At 38.9% G+C, this 19,062-nt stretch overlaps 2 protein-coding genes and 1 non-coding gene across 4 annotated transcripts; 2 read left to right on the plus strand and 1 right to left on the minus strand.

Moving 5' to 3' along the window:
• The first annotated feature begins 226 nt into the window (after window positions 1-226).
• On the plus strand, window positions 227-3,970 carry LOC146463479 (uncharacterized). Its single transcript, XM_085084052.1, has 4 exons — window positions 227-664; window positions 1,716-2,033; window positions 2,736-3,161; window positions 3,562-3,970. The coding sequence occupies exons 1-4, from the start codon at window positions 382-384 to the stop codon at window positions 3,714-3,716; spliced, it is 1,182 nt and encodes a 393-aa protein (XP_084940178.1). The 5' UTR covers window positions 227-381; the 3' UTR covers window positions 3,717-3,970.
• Window positions 3,971-4,377: 407 nt separating this feature from the next.
• Window positions 4,378-17,239, minus strand: LOC146463480 (uncharacterized). Of its 2 annotated transcripts, XM_085084366.1 has the most exons (11): window positions 17,166-17,239; window positions 16,883-17,020; window positions 14,938-16,146; window positions 14,372-14,423; window positions 13,565-13,696; window positions 11,317-11,406; window positions 9,756-9,833; window positions 9,587-9,649; window positions 7,655-7,725; window positions 5,815-5,913; window positions 4,378-4,947 (listed from the first exon to the last, which is right to left on the minus strand). In XM_085084366.1, exons 2-11 carry the CDS (start codon window positions 16,978-16,980, stop codon window positions 4,824-4,826), a joined length of 2,016 nt encoding a protein of 671 aa, XP_084940492.1. In that variant the 5' UTR covers window positions 16,981-17,020; window positions 17,166-17,239; the 3' UTR covers window positions 4,378-4,823. The 2 variants fall into 2 exon arrangements, with proteins under 2 accessions (XP_084940492.1, XP_084940491.1); XM_085084365.1 differs by having other exon boundaries at window positions 16,883-17,207.
• On the plus strand, window positions 11,810-11,882 carry Trnap-agg (transfer RNA proline (anticodon AGG)). The gene has a single exon. It is a non-coding gene; the product is annotated as a tRNA-Pro (tRNA).
• Window positions 17,240-19,062: the final 1,823 nt, after the last annotated feature.

Genomic DNA, 19,062 nt, shown 5'->3' on the forward strand with positions numbered 1-19,062 from the left:
AAACGACGAATGAAAAGAATGAAAGAAAAACAAAACAAATTCCGATACAAAGAAAAATGAAATTTATCGCAAATTCGGGGATCTTTCACCTTGAGTTACCCAAATTGCAAAGTTTCTGTGTTTTCTGGAAAAAAATCGCAACTTTGTACGTGCACTATTTCATAAAAAAAAAAAAAAACAACACAGAAGAATTTGATGTTGAGCTGGTCAGCAACGCCATTCATTTTCGTCGTGAAACAGTTGATAGGGGGAGTGGTGTATTAACACATAACACAGCGAAGGCAAAGAAACTCAAGTTGTAAGACATTTCACAAGAATTCAAAACTATCATTTCGCTAACAATTTCGGGAAGTCGTTTGACCTTAAACGAATGCCACAACAATGACTAACATATACGTTTCTCCACTGACGGCGCCATCATTTGAGTGCTTGGCCGTCGAAGCACAAAGTCCACCAAACGAGTTTTCAGCTATGAATGGGGAAGGCAAAGAGAAAGGTCTACAATGGGACGAAAACGCGAATGAGATATTATCAGTGGAAACCACTGAGACAGAAAAAGGGTTACAACATTCTGGAGCTAATGGCGGCAAAGAACGAGTTGGCGAAATTATTCAAAGGACAAAGCGGACCAACTCTCCGAATGTGGTGGGCACAATTATCACAGGTAACAATTGAAGAACAATAATTCTGGGTTTACTGAAGAACGACAGTAACTGCATTTGTCGTTGAGACATCTTACTTCTTTACCAGGTCGATGTTGTTGCTGTACGAGTAGAAGGGACGCATTGACTGCATAGTTAATATGCGGGAGGCTTTCCACGCTTATTTTCTTTTATATCGGAAATTTTGATTGTAAACAGTGTTAACATTTTCCTGAACTCATTATTATCCGGCTCTATTAATTAACGTGCGAGATGTTTGGTTATGTTTATTGAACCATTTATTGCCTCTGATTGCCAAGCATCTGGGAACGATTTTAATCGTTCGTGGGAAAACCAAAACAGTTCAAGGCGATAGCAGATGCAAGAAGCGTAACCAAGCGCGGGCAACTGCACGCGGGAGTAAGTCACGAGGGATTTTGGTTTTGTGTCTCATTGGTTGAGAAAATCAATGCTACGAGTTTTGCTAACCAATCACTGACAATACTAAAGCAAATGCAAAGGCAGGCGAAATACTTTCTACAGTCAATTGAAAACTGATCTAATTGGATTAAACACCACAGTCAGACCAAACAACCTCTGGAAGGTTGAAGGGAGTAAGGTTGAAAATTTTTGATCTTTCCTTGACCTAAATGATAGATTGCAAAATAATGTAGCCTTTACTACTACAGAGGATCTGTCCGTCTGGAACAACAACCTTGCAGAAGCAAGAGTGCAGGGTAGCCTACGTACTTTTAAATCCTACCATCTAAATAATATATATAAATATTTTTAATTTTAAGTTATATTTTAAAACATTGTAATTTTAAACTTACTACTGTATCGCAGGAAGACCATGTACATGATTATGATACCGTGATTAAATTAAGCTTATGGTGATGTTTGAATTTACTTTTGTTCTTGTGTTTATGCTTGCGCTGGGGTCGATAACGAAAACCAACCCTAATTGATGACTATAAAAGGCTGGTGTGAACATAGCCTCTTACGCAGACGTTCTGCATAGGAGGCTAGTGTGAACATGTCATAAGTGATATCTAATGTGTTCTATATTTGTAGGTGATGAAATCAACACCCCTTCAGTTACGATCACCACTTTGTACCTAAGCGAGGGAACTCAGAACGCCATCCCTCCTAAGAAAAGTTCCGTGTATGGTTTTCATTCCTTCACGTACGGTGTTGGCGGTTCAACCACCAATGGAAACAAAGAAGATGGAGCTGCTGCACAGAATGCCACTGTTTGGGAAGAAGAGAGCTTTGATGCCGATTCTCCGAATGTTTGGTACACAAGAACAGTCGTTGACTTGGAGGAAAACGGATCACCGACATTCCATTGTAAATGGCTGTCAGATACCGAAGGAAGCCGTCTTTCAAATGGTACATGGTGAATTTTCTTTTTTTTTTTGTGAGCGACATTGGCGAACAGGCATTGTGTTTCATCAGCTATAGACCAGCCATTTTCAACTGACCTTTGTCTTAAATTTGAACTGTTAGGTGGTAACCGTAGATTGATTGATTGGTTTTAGTGTTGTGAAAATGAACGTAAGACTCGTTCAAAGCAAAGGGAGGGGAAATATCGAAAATGGCTCAATTTGTGGTTTTCTCGGTTTGTAGAGAAAATCACTTGGAAGGTAGCATGCTATTGGTTCATCACGAAACAATAGATCGATAACAGTGCCATAAGCCTTACTTTTAAGACAATAAGGGCTAGTGTCTATCGGAGACCAATGAAATAGAGCTGGTTAATTAGGCTGATTAGGTCTCAGAAATTAGTTTCAAGTGTGTGGTAGATTGCTAAGGTGAGCTGTGCTGCCCTTGAAACCTGTCAGTCAAGGATACCCTCGTCCCAGAGACCCACACGCCACGCACTCGACCCAGGAACTTTGCGTTTTTAAAACATGGCGACAAGGCAGAGGAAGCGCACTCGTACCACGCTTTTTTGCAAAACAAAGGCTTAGAGATATTGAAAAAAATATATATATCAACACGACAAATCCCTAAAATGAACACTTGAAAACTGAGTAATGACGAATGACTCGGTTAACTGTTCTTTACGAGAAATCCATGTTTCATTCTCAGATTCAGTGTCATCCAAAGAAACCGGAAATGCTAAACAAGCTGAAAAGTTGCAGTCGGAGATTTACATCAGCTTCCCCAACCCGGAAACCAGCAGCAGCAGCACTTCAGGTGAAGACACAGCAACCAATGGGAAGACGCCTCTGAATTCAGAACAAGAAGAAAATGAAAATTCGAGAGAGGAAAGCTGCCACAAAAATAGCGCACAAAAGTTTATTCGGCGATTGTCGCCTGAGGGAGCGGAACATTCATCAGTTAACACGCAAATGACGTTAGACGATGGAAATACAGAGGGTTATCTCATGGTGCCAAACAAGCAGTTTGTGTGTGAAGCGCAGCGGAGGGAAACTCTAGGGAGTAGTTTGGGCTGCACCCCGTCAGGTCGTATGGACGATAAGATGTACTGGGCCCTGGAAGGGGACTCGGAAGGTAAGTTTTTCAAGAGCGCATTTGTTGTCAGTCTTCCAAGGTTACTTGAATTTTAGACCCGTAGTACAGTACACATATTTTCTGGATTGCGCCGTGCGTCCACGCCATGTTGCTACCAGAGTGCGCGTGTTATCCTAATCCAGCTAATGCGCGCTCTGGGAACGAGATTAGAAAAAATACAAGCAGAAGCTATACCGTAAAAATTCAATTATAACGGCACCTATGTCATCTGGAGATTTCAATGAGCAATAATCTGCTAACTATACAATTTACTTGGCTGGTAGTGTTATATTAGAGCATAAGCCATTTCCTTTTTTTGATTCACCCACGGAAGTTAAACAGAGCTGGAAAAGGCACTTGTTTTCGTTGGCTAAACCATTGTCTTTTGGTCTGTTTTCAGGTAGAGTAGCCGTGGATAGCAATTGTCACGATCGGGCTCCACTGATTCATTCGGGAAAGCCGCAGGTGAGGTACACCATTGAGGAGGGCTTTGAAGAGATGGAAGAAGGAGTCCCTGTCGCGTGTTTTCCATGTGACCGCTGTCTTATACTTTGAAAATCACAGAAAAAGAAAACCGACCGCATTTAATAAACAGGACTTGTTTGAAGTTCATCTGAAACTAAATGATAATTGAATAGCTTTGAGTCAAATTTGTAGTTAATAAAAAGCGTAAAGATGAAAGGAAATGGAATAACACAGGTCAAATTTCCTTAACATCATATGTATTGTCATTAGCAACAAGTTAACTGCAAATGGTTTTTCAGACAATGTAAACTCTATCTTTGAATAAAACTGAATTCTAAGAAATCACATTGATCTCGGTACAACTCGATATTAAACACAAGTTTCAAACTTTCAAGCGCCTGAAGATGCACATTGAAGTACAAATGGAGCAGTGCTTTCCTGTGGTTCTGTTCATTATCCTGTACAAAACGAAGTCGACTTTTGAGCCTGTGGAGATAATCCTGAAGTACGGCCATGTACACGGCAGCTCGGTTTTGAGCAGTAGCTTTGGTAGTAGTGTTTCAGCATATTTCCTACTTTTCTCAATGCCTTGAATAATTTTGTGGAAGGTTGTGACTGGGCAGATTCGATTACTTCTGATATTTTAACAATATTTAGTAACCACCCTATGAAACAACGTCTAATTAACATGATGAAACGCGAGAAAGAGTTGCTCGCAAGCAAATACCCCAGATCAAAACCAAGACGAACATATTGAAAAAATAGCTTTATTACGTGCCATTTAAGGAGAACATTAGCAAAATATTTCGCCAATCCAAGAAGCTATTTACAAATTATAACTATGGCGGAAGAAAAGGAAACCGAAAACTGAAATTCGGCAATTAAATTCACATTTCTCCTTTTCAAAAGAATGACATTTTCTTGTTTGAAACTAATCCAAATTTTTGACCAAAAAATAACACCCTGAAAAAAATACTGCACAGGAAGTGTTTGGATGTGGCTGTATTTTGCTTTCAGAAAACCTCGCAAAAAAGAAATTTCACGCCGACAAAAAAATTTATATATGATCGCAAATGCACATGCACCGCACGTCTCACCACTGAAAGTCAACGAGCACTTCTGCGGCTGCGGCACGTAACATTTACGCATGCGTACAAGTTTCTCTTCTTGTGTCAATTTTAAAAGGATGTGCTACGACTACCGGAAAACAAGGAATTGTGAAGTGCCGGCGTAACTCTTGGCAAGTCGCTTGCCGTCTGGTGTGGGGTCAGAAAATGCGACAAGCTCCCTAGGGATGATGCAGCCGTAGATGAAGTTCATCCTAGAAGAAATAAATTTGACTAGAATGAAGATAACTTAAAGGAAGTTAGACTTGTGTTTACTAACTATTGGGAAAATAAGTTTTAGAGAAGAAAATTGAGGCAAAAAGGTTAAATTTCCAAATGCTAAGAAACTATCCTCGAGTGTAGATAAGTACATTGATTCCGAGAACATTTTGTTCGGAAAACACTGAATAGAATGCTGAGAAAGACGTCTCAGAAATAGAATTACAGTGTGTTCGATAGATAGTTTAATGATCAATACATGGCAGCCCGAAGGCTGAATTGCGTATTTACAATTAATAAAATCGATAAAAAGTACGTGTAGAACAAGGTACAATGTTTGAATACACTCAGTAAGAGACCTGTTTCCCAAATTCCCCATCTAGAGAAAGGATGCAGTGTTTGAGTGTTTCAGCGTCGCGGAAATCAACACCCCGATAAAATATCGCGACTTTAATCACAAGGTTCGTACCCTTTCCCAAAACAATTTTCCAGAACTTCTCCAGGCCTCAGAAAGTTTTTTCCAGGACCCATAATGCACACTAAGTATTTTTTAAATTGTTGGATCTTTCCATGACTGCTCCTCAATGTCTTTCAAAGAAAACTTTTTTACTCGAGTTTACAGATTTCCAGGATTTTTCAGGACTTCCTCCACTTCCTACCATTTTCAAGGACTTTCAAGACCTGGAAAATGCTGGACTAAAATTAAAGTACTTTCCAGGATTTCCAGGACCCGTACGAACCCTGTTAGTAACGCAAATTTTCCTCAAAAGGTACGCAGAATTTAACCTGAAATGCTAGTCTCCTGTTTGGTCTTTAATCACAGTAATTTCCCCTGGTTTCGTCTCTTGTTGTTCAGTTCTTACCTGACACAATCCAGCAGTCGAGTGGCGACCTTCTTCCGTCTGTGTTGACTGTGAACCCAAATGCGGCTGATACCGCACTGGGCTGACTGAGGAGTCGTGCTGAAAAGAAAAAAAAACATAAACGCCCCGCATAAGCTCAAACATTCTAACAAGTACCACATTCGAATACGCACCGCATCCCTCGACAACACCGCTGTGTTTAAACGAAGCACTTGAGCTCTAGGCCGGTACTAACTGTTTGATGAGTTGGGACTTTAAGAAACCACGACGGCAACGGCAACGTCGCTTGAAAATATTAGTTCGCGTTACTTTTACTACTTTTGTGATTATTCCAATTCGTTCAACTTGCACAATGTGTGGCCGAACTATCCAGTATTAGTATAAATCTACTAGTGTTCTATCACGAATGCCGTTCTCTGATTGGCTACGCTACTCGCTATCTATTTAACAATTAGATTATGAGCTCGAGATTTCTATCGCGTGATAGTTGATGAGGGCGAAGCCCGAATCAACTATCACGCATAGAAATCGAGAGCGAATAATCTAATTGTTTTAGTATAAATCTACTAGTCGTTCAAAACTAAACAAGTAAATTATCTTTTTCCTCATCGCAGACACTTCGAAAACGCGAAGAAGCGGCTGCCATTTTGTTGAAAATCGCTACTCACTATCTATCACAGAATAGATAGCGAGTAGCGTAGCCAATCAGAGAACGGCATTCGTGATAGAACACTATTAGATTTATACTAATCTGTGATAGATAGTGAGTAGCGATTTTCAACAAAATGGCGCCCGCTTCTTCGCGTTTTCGAAGTGTCTGCGATGAGGAAAAGATAATTTACTTGTTTAGTTTTGAACGACTAGTAGATTTATACTAAAACAATTAGATTATTCGCTCTCGATTTCTATGCGTGATAGTTGATTCAGGCTTCGCCCTCATCAACTATCACGCGATAGAAATCTCGAGCTCATAATCTAATTGTTAATCAGAACAGGTGAGAACGGCGTTCAAGTTGAGGCAGAGAATAGAAAATTTACCATCATGTGCTCACGTTCTCCACAAAACCGTAAATTTGGTAATTTCTCCGGCGTTGTTGTTTGGCCAAGCACGGTGCAGGGCCTTTGTTTTTCTCATTAAATTCTGTTGTTTTGTCACGTTGTCGTTGCCTTCGCCGTAGTAGCCTCTTAAACTCCGTAGTGTCACAGAAAATTGAACACGATACGGTTCGCTTTCTTAAACCAAATGTGAAATTGAAGGAGATAGCTTTTTTTTTCTTTTGTGGTGTTATTTTGTGGTACTGTTTATCGAAAAGAATCTTGTCATAATGAGGTTTAATATCTGTCCCTCTCAAAAAAAAAAAAAAAAAAGAAAAAAAAAATGCCATCCTCGAATAAGCAAAGCATCAGAGACAGATCGACAATTTTAGAACACCCCGCCGCGGCTCTCGTTCGAGTTAGCATGGTAATAACTTTGTAAGGCAATTAGGGCTGGTTCACACTGGCGAAGGAATCGGGAAGCGGAGTCGGAATCGGTATCTCAAGGATCAGAACATTTCCTTTTTCTTCCGATTCCGCTTTTGATTCCGTCGCTTGCGATCAAGTGTAAACTGAATGATCGGAAACGGAAGCGGAAACAGAAGAATCAACCAATCACATAGCTCATTCCCAATCCCTTTACGCGAGATTTAGAACGGAAAACATGGCGGCTCTCCGCCATTCTGAACAAAAGCGAGGCTTCCGTTTCTTCTTCCGTCGTATTGATTCACACAAGGTCAGATGATTATTATTCCGACTCCGATTCCGCTTCCGTCGCTTCTGTGGATAGTGTGTCGATAGTCACCTGCAACACCAGGCTGCGATCTGTTTCTCAGGGGTGGACGACTCACCAGGAGAAGGTAAAACAGGATATCCCTAAGAAAGGAAAAACAATGTCATTTGTCTCTTAAATGACAAAACTTTGGTTTGCGGAATCCAAATCGGGTCAAATCAGCTCAAGTTTGGCCAATACACCGTTTCTCGAAAGTCCCGAAAACTTACCCTGCCCGGTAAGTATATTTTTAAATGTTTTTTCGCCGATTACACAGTGATTACAGACATGGTACTTGGCCAATGTTTTCATAGAATTATAAGATTTTAAAATTTAGTATTCAAAGCTAACAAAAATTGACTTCTGTTAAGTAACATTTATCACCAAAGACACTTATCGGGCCCGGTAAGTTACCGGGACTTTCGAGAAACGGGCCCCTGCACCTCTCAAAAGCTCCCTTTTCACTGGACCCTTATAGCGGAACACCATGGGTAACAAAATTATGTAACCTGTCAATGCCAGCAATTTTGGTATTGGTTATTACATCACTTCCGTCCGACCGTCCGCTCGTCCATGTAAGCCAATGTGAAATGAGACACTCAACTTTACCCTGTGCTGCACAGCAACCCGAGTTTTTTTCGGCGGGAAGTTGCACGGCCAACTGCTTTTCAGAAAACAAACGGAAAATTTTGAAGAAAGCTATAATTCATGTACTCGTTGAATATGTCGACAAACGTGGAAAGAAGAGAAAGGGAGGGAGAAAGAAAACGAAAACGAAAACGTAGACGATGAATAAACAAAGTTTAACGTAAAAGACAACGACTGACGAATACCCGCCGTAAAGACAGTAATTTGCCGTTTCATTCGGCTCGGTGCACCTTATGGAAGCGGACACAGTAAGCACTTTTTTTATCTTATTATTATCTCGGTTTGTGAGCGGGCGGTATCCTGAAAGTCCTACAATCTGACTGGGTCCGGGAGCGGCAGAATTTTCCTATCTCTGACCACGGTCACGCCAACAACACGGTAACCGGAATGCGCGGGGAATCTTGAAGTGAAATCATTTTACTCTGATCCGGTGCGACGAAACGTTGTAAAACGAACGAAAAACTCAGCAATGGAATAAAAGGATTGGCGACTATTCATTTTATTTTGTTGACAAAACTTTTCTGGTTTGCTGTTTTGCAGTTTTTCTTGCAGTGTTGACACGCCTTTACCGGTTAGCAATATTGCTACAGTAACTGCAGAGTAGTCTTTTGAGCTCAGTTTTAGATCCATGTTCATTATTTCCCTTGGTGTTTTATTTTCTAATCTCGTCCCATTTTATTTCATTTAAGAAAATTTGATTCTTAGCTTAAATAGTCAAACAAACGCCTCGCAACACTGTATCGTTGGCATAAACTCTGACAAATTCCTCTTGTACACATTTCTCTAATTTTAGCATTGATTTGTGACAATCTTGATACAGAACAAACACTAATTAGAAACAATGACATATAAAGTTAGAGAGTACGATGTGTGAATATTTTCAACTGAAAGTCTTTGATAACAACTTTCGTTGAAAGAAGATGTAAAAGTGTCAGTGACTTCATTTTCATCAAAACAGAGCCTTTATTTCGCTTGATTGTGGGAATTTTTCAAAAAGTGTTCCGCAAGTGGACTGCCCTGATTCTTTGTTGATTCCTTTTGTTTTGGTTTCAACAGATTACAAAAGAAATAATTCATTCTCATTTAACTTAGTTCCTAGGACAGAATTGATAGCCAATCGTAAATCAAATAAAACAATGAAACAGCGCGCAGGAAATTCCAAGGAAAATGTGCAACCAACTAACGCTCTCCCCTCCCATGTGAAAAACAAAAACATGGTGGGCTTAACTGCATCCCAATTTGTGCCAGGTATACGATTTACATTACCAAAAGTCGTAAACAATATATATATTTTTAGGAAGACCAACACTAACACACCTGATCTATTTGAACGGCCACAGCACATCCCACAACTTTTCTTGCAGAAATGAAGAGAAATGTCTAAAAATAAAAGGGTGGGAATATAATTTGATAAAACCGCAATAAAATTAAACGTTCGAGATACGTACGTGAACCTTGACTCACTGATCTATGCTGTAATACTCACTTTAGCTTCAGATTTTCTGCACGGCACATCGGCAACAAAGCCCAGCTCACTGTCAACAACTTTCCTGACCTCTTCTACCTGAAAAACAAATGACCCAAGGTATCTGTTTACCGCTTACAAAGGGCAGTCTTACCATGGGAGCAAAGGGATGGAGAACTATGGGATGAACTTGCCACCTCCGTTACCTAATTCTTGCACCTTTACAGGTAGCTCCCATCTCTTTGAAATTTACCTTTTTAACAATAATATTAGACAATGGGACTAGGGACTTCCATCCTCTCGTGATAGTTTGGTAATGGTACAGTGCTCATCAACTATCATACAGAAACTGAGAGTGAATCTGTTGTGAATCTAACTATTTAACTGTAATTTCAACAGGAATTCCACTGAAATAAAAAGCTTCACCTCATTATGTTGTTACTTTGAACTTTAATCTATGTGGGTCCAGTGCCTACATTACTTGCAAAAAATTTCGTACGTTAAAATTTCGGACGTTTAATTTTCAGACACTTTTTCCCTCATTTCGGACAATTTTCGGACAAAAATTTCGGACACTGCGCTGAAACATGCCTAAAGTAAATTTACGACTAAAAAAATGAATAGGACTGAAACAAAATCTGTGAAAATAATAGTTTTACTGTACCTTCAAGGTTTTACAGCCGGATACACCAACAAGAAAATAATGGAATTTATCTATGTTTTTTTTTTTCATAAAAGAAACAAATATTTTCCTTTCCAGTGATAAAAAGAACGAGCCGCCTAATCTGAATTCTAGCCATATCATGTATATTGGCTTTGAATATGTGATGCCGTCGCCCAGAAACTACTTTAAAGTTTTATACTATACTGTAAAAATTGCGGACGCTTGAAATTTCAGACGCTTAAAAATTTCGGACGGTTTTATTTTCGGACACTATTTTTGTCCGAAATTAAAATCGTCCGGAATTTTTTGCAAGTAATGTATTTGGTACTCACTGTTCACACAAAATACATGCACATGCAACTAGTGGGTTGCATAGACAGTCAGATTACATTAACATTCATGAGAGATTTGTAGTAAGTGCAAAATGTTACACAATGGTGCTAGAGCAGTGGTAGTCTGCATAGCATCTGAACTAGTAATCAGAAGGTCTTAGGTTTGACGCCTGATAGGAGCACTTGGATTTCCTTTTTTCCAAGTATGCCCGTGTCACTCATATCATTCTCAAGGTTGCACAATGTCACCTATTTTCTTGTAATTCCCACCACCTTAGCAATTCCACCTTTCACTCCCTCTTGTCTTTCCTTGTTTCCTCCAGGCTGCCCCACCACAGTTTACCAATCCACTAAATCGAAAAAAATGGGGGCTAAAAAATCTCCAGACCCGTTGGGCCCTTATAAGCTAAAGCAATAAATTGTGAAAAGCATGAGATAATTCCATAGTTTTACTCCAATTTGCTACTGACAGATGAAGTTTCATCTGAAATATGCCTTGGAAACTAAAAATATGGTTTCTCAAGATAATTTCTTGTCTGCTGGTTCTTCAAGAATTTGGGGCAATGCTTGTTATAATATCTCAAACCTTTTTAAGGTGAAGAGGATGATCGTCTGGTCCAACCATTATCACTCTGCCATCATGACAATCCTTTAAAACACACTCGTTCTTCCATCCCTGGAAAAGATGGTAACAAAAAAAGAATTCTGTTTAGTCCACGTAGAGTAAGTGTTAGGGGAGCAGGGATGGCACTGTCGTGAGAGCACTCGCCTCCCACCAATATTGCCTGAGTTCGATTCCCGGACACGGCATCACATGTGGCTTGAGTTTGTCATTTGTTCTCGTTCTTGATCTTTCAAATTCCAATTTGATCCGGAATCTGAGAGCCACAGGTTTGTTAGTCAAAACAGACTGTTCAGGCTTTCTTTTCACAACTGCTTAAGTTGCATAGTAACTGCGAGGATCTTTCTCCTATTTGATCTTTCATCTGCAGTTCAAAATATATGTTTCATATATTTACATTTATTTATTTATCCTTCATGGGTATATTACGAACTCACAATATGACCAGCTCCCAGTTGGCTTGATAGCTCAGTTGGTAGAGCACTGCACCAGGATCGCAGAGGTCATGGGTTCGAATCCCGTTCAAGCCTGAATTTTTTTCAGGCTGTATTTTCGTAACTGCTTAAGTTGCGTAGTAACCGTGAGGATTTTTCTTCTATTTGAACAGACTGGTAAGTGTAGCTCTTCTAAGTTGATGTATTCATTTTATTTAGGTTTATGCACTGGGATGGGTTTGTACAGCTGTATACCTGTCAAATTTCTAAGCCATGTCAAGGGACTGTGAAAATAAATTGTTTCAAAGAAGGCATGTTTGCCATTATATAACAAAATAATAATTATTATTATTATAGTCTGTGTATTTTTATTGACATTGTTAGGCCCTGTTCAGACTAGGTGCCCGTGCCAGAGCTCTGTGCCCGGGCACCAAAAAGGACTTTGATTAGACTCCTTGGTGCCCAAGGAGCAATCGTGTTCTCCTTCGTTAATTTAGCGCCCGCCATTTGTTTGCTGTATCGTAAGGAGGCATGAGGAAAAAACCTTGGAACTGACAAACTCCTGTTCACACCAGTGCCCGTGCTCAGGAACGGTGCATGAGTACTACTTTTGGAGGTAGTGCCCGTGCCCGGGCACGGTGCCCAGATTTTTGCTCGGGCACCGACAAAAAGCTTTGTTCAGACTAGTGCCTGTGCTCGAGAACCGGGAATGGGCACCTAGTCTGAACGGGGCCTTAGATTCAGCATTTTGATTTTGTGATATCAGAATCTAAGACAATATGGTTATGGTAAGCTGCAAGCTAGTAACACAATTTCAACTTTAACTTTTGTTAATTCACTGCTGTCAACAAAATGTTTCACCAATGTACATGTATCATGTCAAGTTGACATGGACCATTCAGCATCTTAAGTGCTGTTGAATGAAATAGAGCCAGATTTTATTTCAATCAACAACATTTACTGTAACATGCAAGCCAGACAGACTTGCTTGTCTTTATTCCACTCAACTACATTTAAAGGCAAAAGAAAAAACGTCAAGCAATGTTTTCATGGTGCCAAAGAGTCTAAATATTGCACAGCAAACTTGTGACTAACAAATATTGAACAATGTTAATTGTTTAGAGGTAAAATTCATTCTTATCTTCGGAATGTAAAATAGCATGTGCAAATTCATTTCTTTGGATGAAAAGGATTTCAATTTGGAGCTTTTGCTTCTACTGCAGGAGCTTCATCAGCGGAATGAAATGTAAAAATACTGCTTTTCATCTCACCTTTTTTATCACATGACAAAGGGTGATTGAGGACCACTGGTAAATCATATTCTCTGTCTCAGTTCAGTTCTGATTGTTTCCTTCATATCAGGAAGGATAAGATCTGCCAGTGGTCTTCAATCACCTTTTGTCAGGTTATTCGAAAGGATGACGTGATTAAAAGGTGAGATGAAAACCCATATTTTTACACTCCGTTTCTCCGATGAAGCTTCTGCAATAGAAGCAAAAGCTCCGAATTTAAAACCTTTTTCTCCAAAAACAAAAACAAAAACAAAAACAAAAAAAAAGAATTTACACATGTTAATGTCATCCTTCTGCTTGGGCTGACGTCACTTACCTTTAGACAGCACAAAATTCCAAATACAAGCCCAAGACGTATATACTTGTAAACAACTGGTTTTTTTTTTGTTTTGTTTTTGTTTTGTTGTTGTTGTTGTTGTTTTTCGGAGGGCGGAAGGCTGTTGTTATGGGGTGACTAAATTTTCCTGTTTTATACAGTCAACTTACAGTAAATCTCAGCCCACTGACAAAGCTCTTGTGATGCCTGATGTGTGCAGCCTCATCATCTGGCTGGGCTCTGGTGTACACCATACCACAGGTGGGGCAGGTCACATGACCAAAATCTTTTTGGCCAAGATCCTGACATGCAAAGGAAAAAAAAACTTAGCTCTTCAGAATTTCAATAGTGATTTTAAACAGCCCTTGGGTATCTCAGATGTTATTTTATACATGTGACTATTTTAATAGTTTATAATTTTATGAAAGCTTAGTATTTATCTAGTTGTTTAAATGTACATTATTTTGTTTTAACTACAGTTATTCCAATAAGTGTTTTGATGTTGCTATTCACGCTTGGTTGTCAAATAAAGAGATTCATTTGTCCTTTTGTTCATTATATTGAATTGCATCTGTTGTTAATTATACATTTCATTCAATTACGTGAGGTTTCAAACTTTCTCAAAACCCACAAAAAGTATGTCATCTTTTTTCTGTTGTTTGAATATGCTTGTCACATGATAAATAATAGGCAATTTTCACAATGACTTTATTTTACAACTACAGAATCCTCTATGTTTGTCCTTTCTTATTTAAATTCTGTAATCCCAGTGAGGTTTTAGACGTCAATATCCCTAAATTGCAAGTGAAAACAACAAACTGAAGGATTTTGGTAGTATATGATGCCATTGTGAAAATGGCCTATTAGCCAACAAATCGTTCAAAAACTTGGTCACTGAATGCTAATCATTAAATAAAACTGATTTTTTATGTTCGGTAACAATATTTACTCATAAATTAGCCTGGATCACATCCTACCAAATACATTTGTTCCTGCTTCTTCCCTGATTTTTTCCTTTTAGGAGATACCCTGATAACAAAAGAACAGAAACTTAAAAACTTACATTATCACCTAGTGAAGTTTCTAGTTTAAAAACAAGCAATCAAGAAAACAAACTTCCAAAAGTCATAAGGTTAACGAATCAATGGCGGTTTTCTATGATCTTACGTCTATACTCTTAAAGACCATTAAACAATGTCATAAAATGTTCAAAACTCAAGAGGAACAGTGAGTCGTTTCATGGCCAAGTTTTTTTACATTTTATGGCAACATGTTATGGTCTATTAAAGTATGGACCATAGAAAACTGCCGTCAATTTGTTTTTTTTACAATAACATGGAAAAAGTATGAGTAGAATTGTCTGTATTTTCCATTGAGAAACGTGCATGTTACATCTGACTTCATTTCTATTGACTGTACTCTTACAGACAATAGCTACGAGCCAATTAGCCTGCAAGAATTTTGACAGTCATTGTGAAAAGCTTTTGTGTGCACTCCTCATTTACACATGCACCACAGTAGTAAAGCAAAGTAACAAGCCAACCTGTTTCTAGTGTCTGGAAGATTTTCTGTGGATGACATTCCAGAAGAGGAGATTCCATTAGCTGTGAGCTTTGTTCTACACTTTGGTCCAGTAATACTCTTGAAATATCTGGTAATAGGAACTTGGTGCTCTGGGGAACTTTTTGTGGAGCTGGAATCTGTGTCCCTCTCCGAGAGTTTCAGTGTGAAATCACTCTCACTTGTATTAGGAGATGGCAATGAAAATGACAATCTTGATGGCGACTCATTAGTAAAATCATCACAAGCTGGGGTTTCAACAGTCAAATTTTCCTTGCTTTGGTGTGTAGAAAACATCAACCCATTTGAAATGCTCTCAGTTCTGTCTTTGTTGATCTCACAAGATTCAAGTTGTTCAACTGGTGAGTTACTCTCAGTAGAATTGGTAAAGAAATATTCATTGCCATTTTTCCTTAGAAACAAACCATCTGTAACAGAGCCAGGGCCACTGTGGAGACTTGCGTCTGAGCAGGCAGATTCAGCCTCGCTTAGATTTGAGAAGCAAGCTTTGTTTGAAATCAGGCTTGATTTGTCACAAACCGAACCAACGACACTTCCTTCAGATTCATGCGGTGAATTGTCATCTGCAGTTGTTGCAAAGAGATCTGTTTCGTCTTTGTATTCAATGACAGCATCAACACCAGAGGGTTTGCTGACAAGACATTCCTTCTCAATCATGTAACTGCAATTTTCATTGGAAATTGACGCAGGTTTTTGTTTGTTTCCACTGGTTTTACATTGCCTTGCAACATTAGAAGTCCTGCGTTTTTTCTTCATCGTAGAGGAGTTGCTCTGTCTTTTATTCTTCCTTTTAACACCAGGAGAATCTTTATTGGGAAGGAGAACTTCATCTTCATCTGTCAATCTCTTATGCGCACTTGGTGAAAACAACTTTATCCTTGCAGTAAAGATTTGCTTTCTTGGACCATAAAAACTGACTGGACTGAAACCATTTGAAGGCAATTCCATGTCATTATTTTCAAAGTCATTACTTTCTTCAGTTAAATTAACAGAACCGTTGGGTTTTTGATCACTTCCTCTTCCAGGATAAGCAGCATCATTATTTTCCATGTCATGGTATTCATCTTTGTCACACTTTTCTTTGGTTTTATTATTAAAGTTGCAGTCAATATCAGCAAGCAGATCACCTGGGGTCAATACGACGCTGACTTTCTGTGCCATAATATTTCGCCTGAAAATGACAACATAAAGGAAGCAGTCAATAACATACTTCTTAGATTAGTAAATATTTTTTACTTTAGGGAATGCCATTAGCTCACACTTAGTTTTGATTTCTGTGAAAGAAAAGACAGGGTTTGCATTACATGTAGCACTCAAATCTCTTTGCAGTGGCCAATTTACTTTTAGTTATCTCCTCTGAACCAAACATTCACTCTTTGAAAAGCTGGGGCCAGATTACTAGTCCAACAACTTAACCTCTTGACCTCTGTATCTGTATTTACTTGGTGACTTAGACAAATAACAGAATATTGTTACTAACCCATTACAGGTGTCATACATATTTTGACATACAACATTTTTAAACTCCAAACAATGTTGAAATTTTGATGCAGAAATCAGTGAGAGATGTTTGACACATCATGAACTCGATGTCTCACAATTGTCACCAAAAAAAATAAACAGCTGTGGTGTACATTTATACATGTAAGCTTGAAATATAATTATAATTAATTAAAACTTAGTTAAGTTGCCTCTTCTAGTTACGGCTACTTGTGGTTATAACACTAATTTGTGATTCTAAAGTTTCAGTCACCATAATTCTCCTTAACAGAGTTCGTAATAGTTGTACATATTTAGTTCTAACCAAAATCTTACAGGCTTAAAACAAGCTTACTTCACATTGAATAATTATTTCTCGTAGAGGGAGTCCATTGGATTCTAAACAGTGCCAAATGTCTAAAACCTACCTCTCAGATTCACAGACTCGCTTGATAGTTGATTCAGACGAAGTAGATTGCCTGGAAGACGCCGAAATCCTTCCTTTTGCCATTTTGATGTTGATCATTTGTGTTAGAAATAGAAATGACGATCATTTGGGCATCGAACTGAAGCAACAAGACGTGAGATCTTTTAATCTATTGATTTGAAGTCACAGGAATGAAAGAGGAAACTAACTTTATGTTTTAAAAATTGACGTCCCCGTGGAATAAATCACTGAAAACTTCTCGTAAGTCTAAAACGTCGACCCACCTTCACTACTTCACTGTCATCCGCCATTTTGTAAATCGAACATTGCATCAAAGTTTCGCGCGCAGCCAGACTCTCAGGGATTCATGGGAGTTTATTGCAAACTCGTTCCCAGAGTCTTTTCAGGCGTCTGAGCAACCCTGACTGGAACTCAGTCGGGTATCCATTCGATGGCAATCGATGATTGGAAAAGCAATCGATCAAACGATCTCAATCGATAAAATTAGTTATTTAATATCGTTCCGTATCGGGCAATCGATAGAAACTCAAAACCGTTTATCGATTGGAATCTATTGGCAAAATGAGTAGAATCCAGCTTTCTCAACTTCACCGTTAATCTCGTACCCAGATCTCAGGGGCACCTAACGACAGTTTTCTCTCAGATGCTTTGAAACGCTATTTTAGGCTATCTGGAGTGCCTTTAAGCTCTATAGGTCCATTTTAGGCTGCGCTATAACATTTTTATCTGTTCGGTCATTCTAGGGGAACTTCAGTCTTTTCGAAACTACTAGGGCATTTTTGTTCATTTCCCGAAAACCTTAAATCTTATTTCCTTTCCGAAAATCTTAGCTGACCCTTTTTCGGTACCCGAAACGACATTTCATTTGTGAATTCCGAAAACACTAGGCCTTAAATTTCCCATATCACGAAAGTTCGAAGTGAAAATTCCCTTCAGAAAATTGTAGGGGATTAAGGGCCTTCCGAACAGATAATTTACCGAAACGATGCCCCTGAGATCTCTCGACATTCCCGAAACGACTGAGATCAGGGTGCGAGATTACTTCACTGTCACACGTGCGCACGATTCAGTTGCCACGCGCGGAAGGACGGGAAGAAAACTGTCTGGGTCAAGTGGGCAAGAAGTAAAACTCTCCAATTCTCTTCTCTTGCCAGCGTTTTGCTGTGAAGGTATCATGCAGGTCGTTTCCCTTTTTTAAAGGATGTAAAACTTCGTAATAACAGAAAGAACGAGAGAAAACTAGTCTTATGTAGCCTAAAATCTAGCAATAAGTTCAGTAGTTTTCTTGGTCAAAATCCCTTCCACAGCCTAAAATCTAGAAATAACTTCACTAGCTTTCTCGGTCTACCTCGCTTCTACAGCTCAAAATGACCTAGCAACACGTTCAGCAGTTTTCTACAGCTCAAAATCTAGTGGTAAGTTCAGTAAATAATTTCGGTCTGACTCGCTTCTGCTTCTCAAAATCTTGTAATGACTAGATTAGTTTTCTCGGTCTTACGCTCTTCTACACAGCTCAAATCTAGTAATACACTCAGTAGCTTTCTCACCGGTCTGACTCGGTTCTGTTGCTCAAAATCTAGCAATATCTTCAGTGGCTTTCTGGGTCCGGAAATGAGTGATATTATCCTTAATTCTATATTTCCACACTCAGCGAAGTGTAGAACTAAATAAAGAATGACATAGGTTTCGTAGCTCAGGAAATGGGTAATATAATTATAATCCATGTCCTAGTGTGTGAAACTATTTCGCACTTCCACACATAGAGAAGTGTAGATCATCTAACTGAATAGAAAGGCAAGGAGTTTGTGGAGAGGCTTAAAAGGACAGTGTCACCTATTTAATTGTTACTTCGAACGGCCAAAAATTTAAACATATTTCAATCGATGGAGTTATCAAAATAATGGTTCAGTTTTGTTAACAATAACCCTACTAGTGCACAGAAAGTAGTATTAATTATGTATGGCTGCGGATGGGTAAGATGGAAATGGATTACAACTTGAAAAAATGGCCAATGTTTTCGAGTTTTTCTTGTGTATTTTAGAGAAGTCGCTAAAAACTGATTTTAGTTAGTTCTTCCTTGTAGAAATCCCCGAATATTTTCTTTCCAGTGTTCTAAGAGCAATTTCATGAAAGAGCAATTTCATGTTAGAAAAAAGGTTT

Source organism: Pavona decussata, unplaced genomic scaffold (genome assembly GCF_977016875.1).
Source record: "Pavona decussata unplaced genomic scaffold, jaPavDecu1.1 SCAFFOLD_175, whole genome shotgun sequence".
In the NCBI taxonomy this organism is placed as follows: Eukaryota; Metazoa; Cnidaria; class Anthozoa; order Scleractinia; family Agariciidae; genus Pavona; species Pavona decussata.

Excerpts from the sequence above, each read along its gene's own strand:
- LOC146463480 (XM_085084366.1), bottom strand. The coding sequence starts at position 16,980 with ATGATCAACATCAAAATGGCAAAAGGAAGGATTTCGGCGTCTTCCAGG. Across the intron at positions 16,147-16,882 it reads CGAGTCTGTGAATCTGAGAG|GCGAAATATTATGGCACAGA; the intron begins GTAGGTTTTAGA and ends TGTCATTTTCAG. Across the intron at positions 4,948-5,814 it reads CGACTGCTGGATTGTGTCAG|GATGAACTTCATCTACGGCT; the intron begins GTAAGAACTGAA and ends TATTTCTTCTAG.
- LOC146463479 (XM_085084052.1), top strand. The coding sequence starts at position 382 with ATGACTAACATATACGTTTCTCCACTGACGGCGCCATCATTTGAGTGC. Across the intron at positions 665-1,715 it reads GGTGGGCACAATTATCACAG|GTGATGAAATCAACACCCCT; the intron begins GTAACAATTGAA and ends CTATATTTGTAG. Across the intron at positions 3,162-3,561 it reads CCTGGAAGGGGACTCGGAAG|GTAGAGTAGCCGTGGATAGC; the intron begins GTAAGTTTTTCA and ends GTCTGTTTTCAG.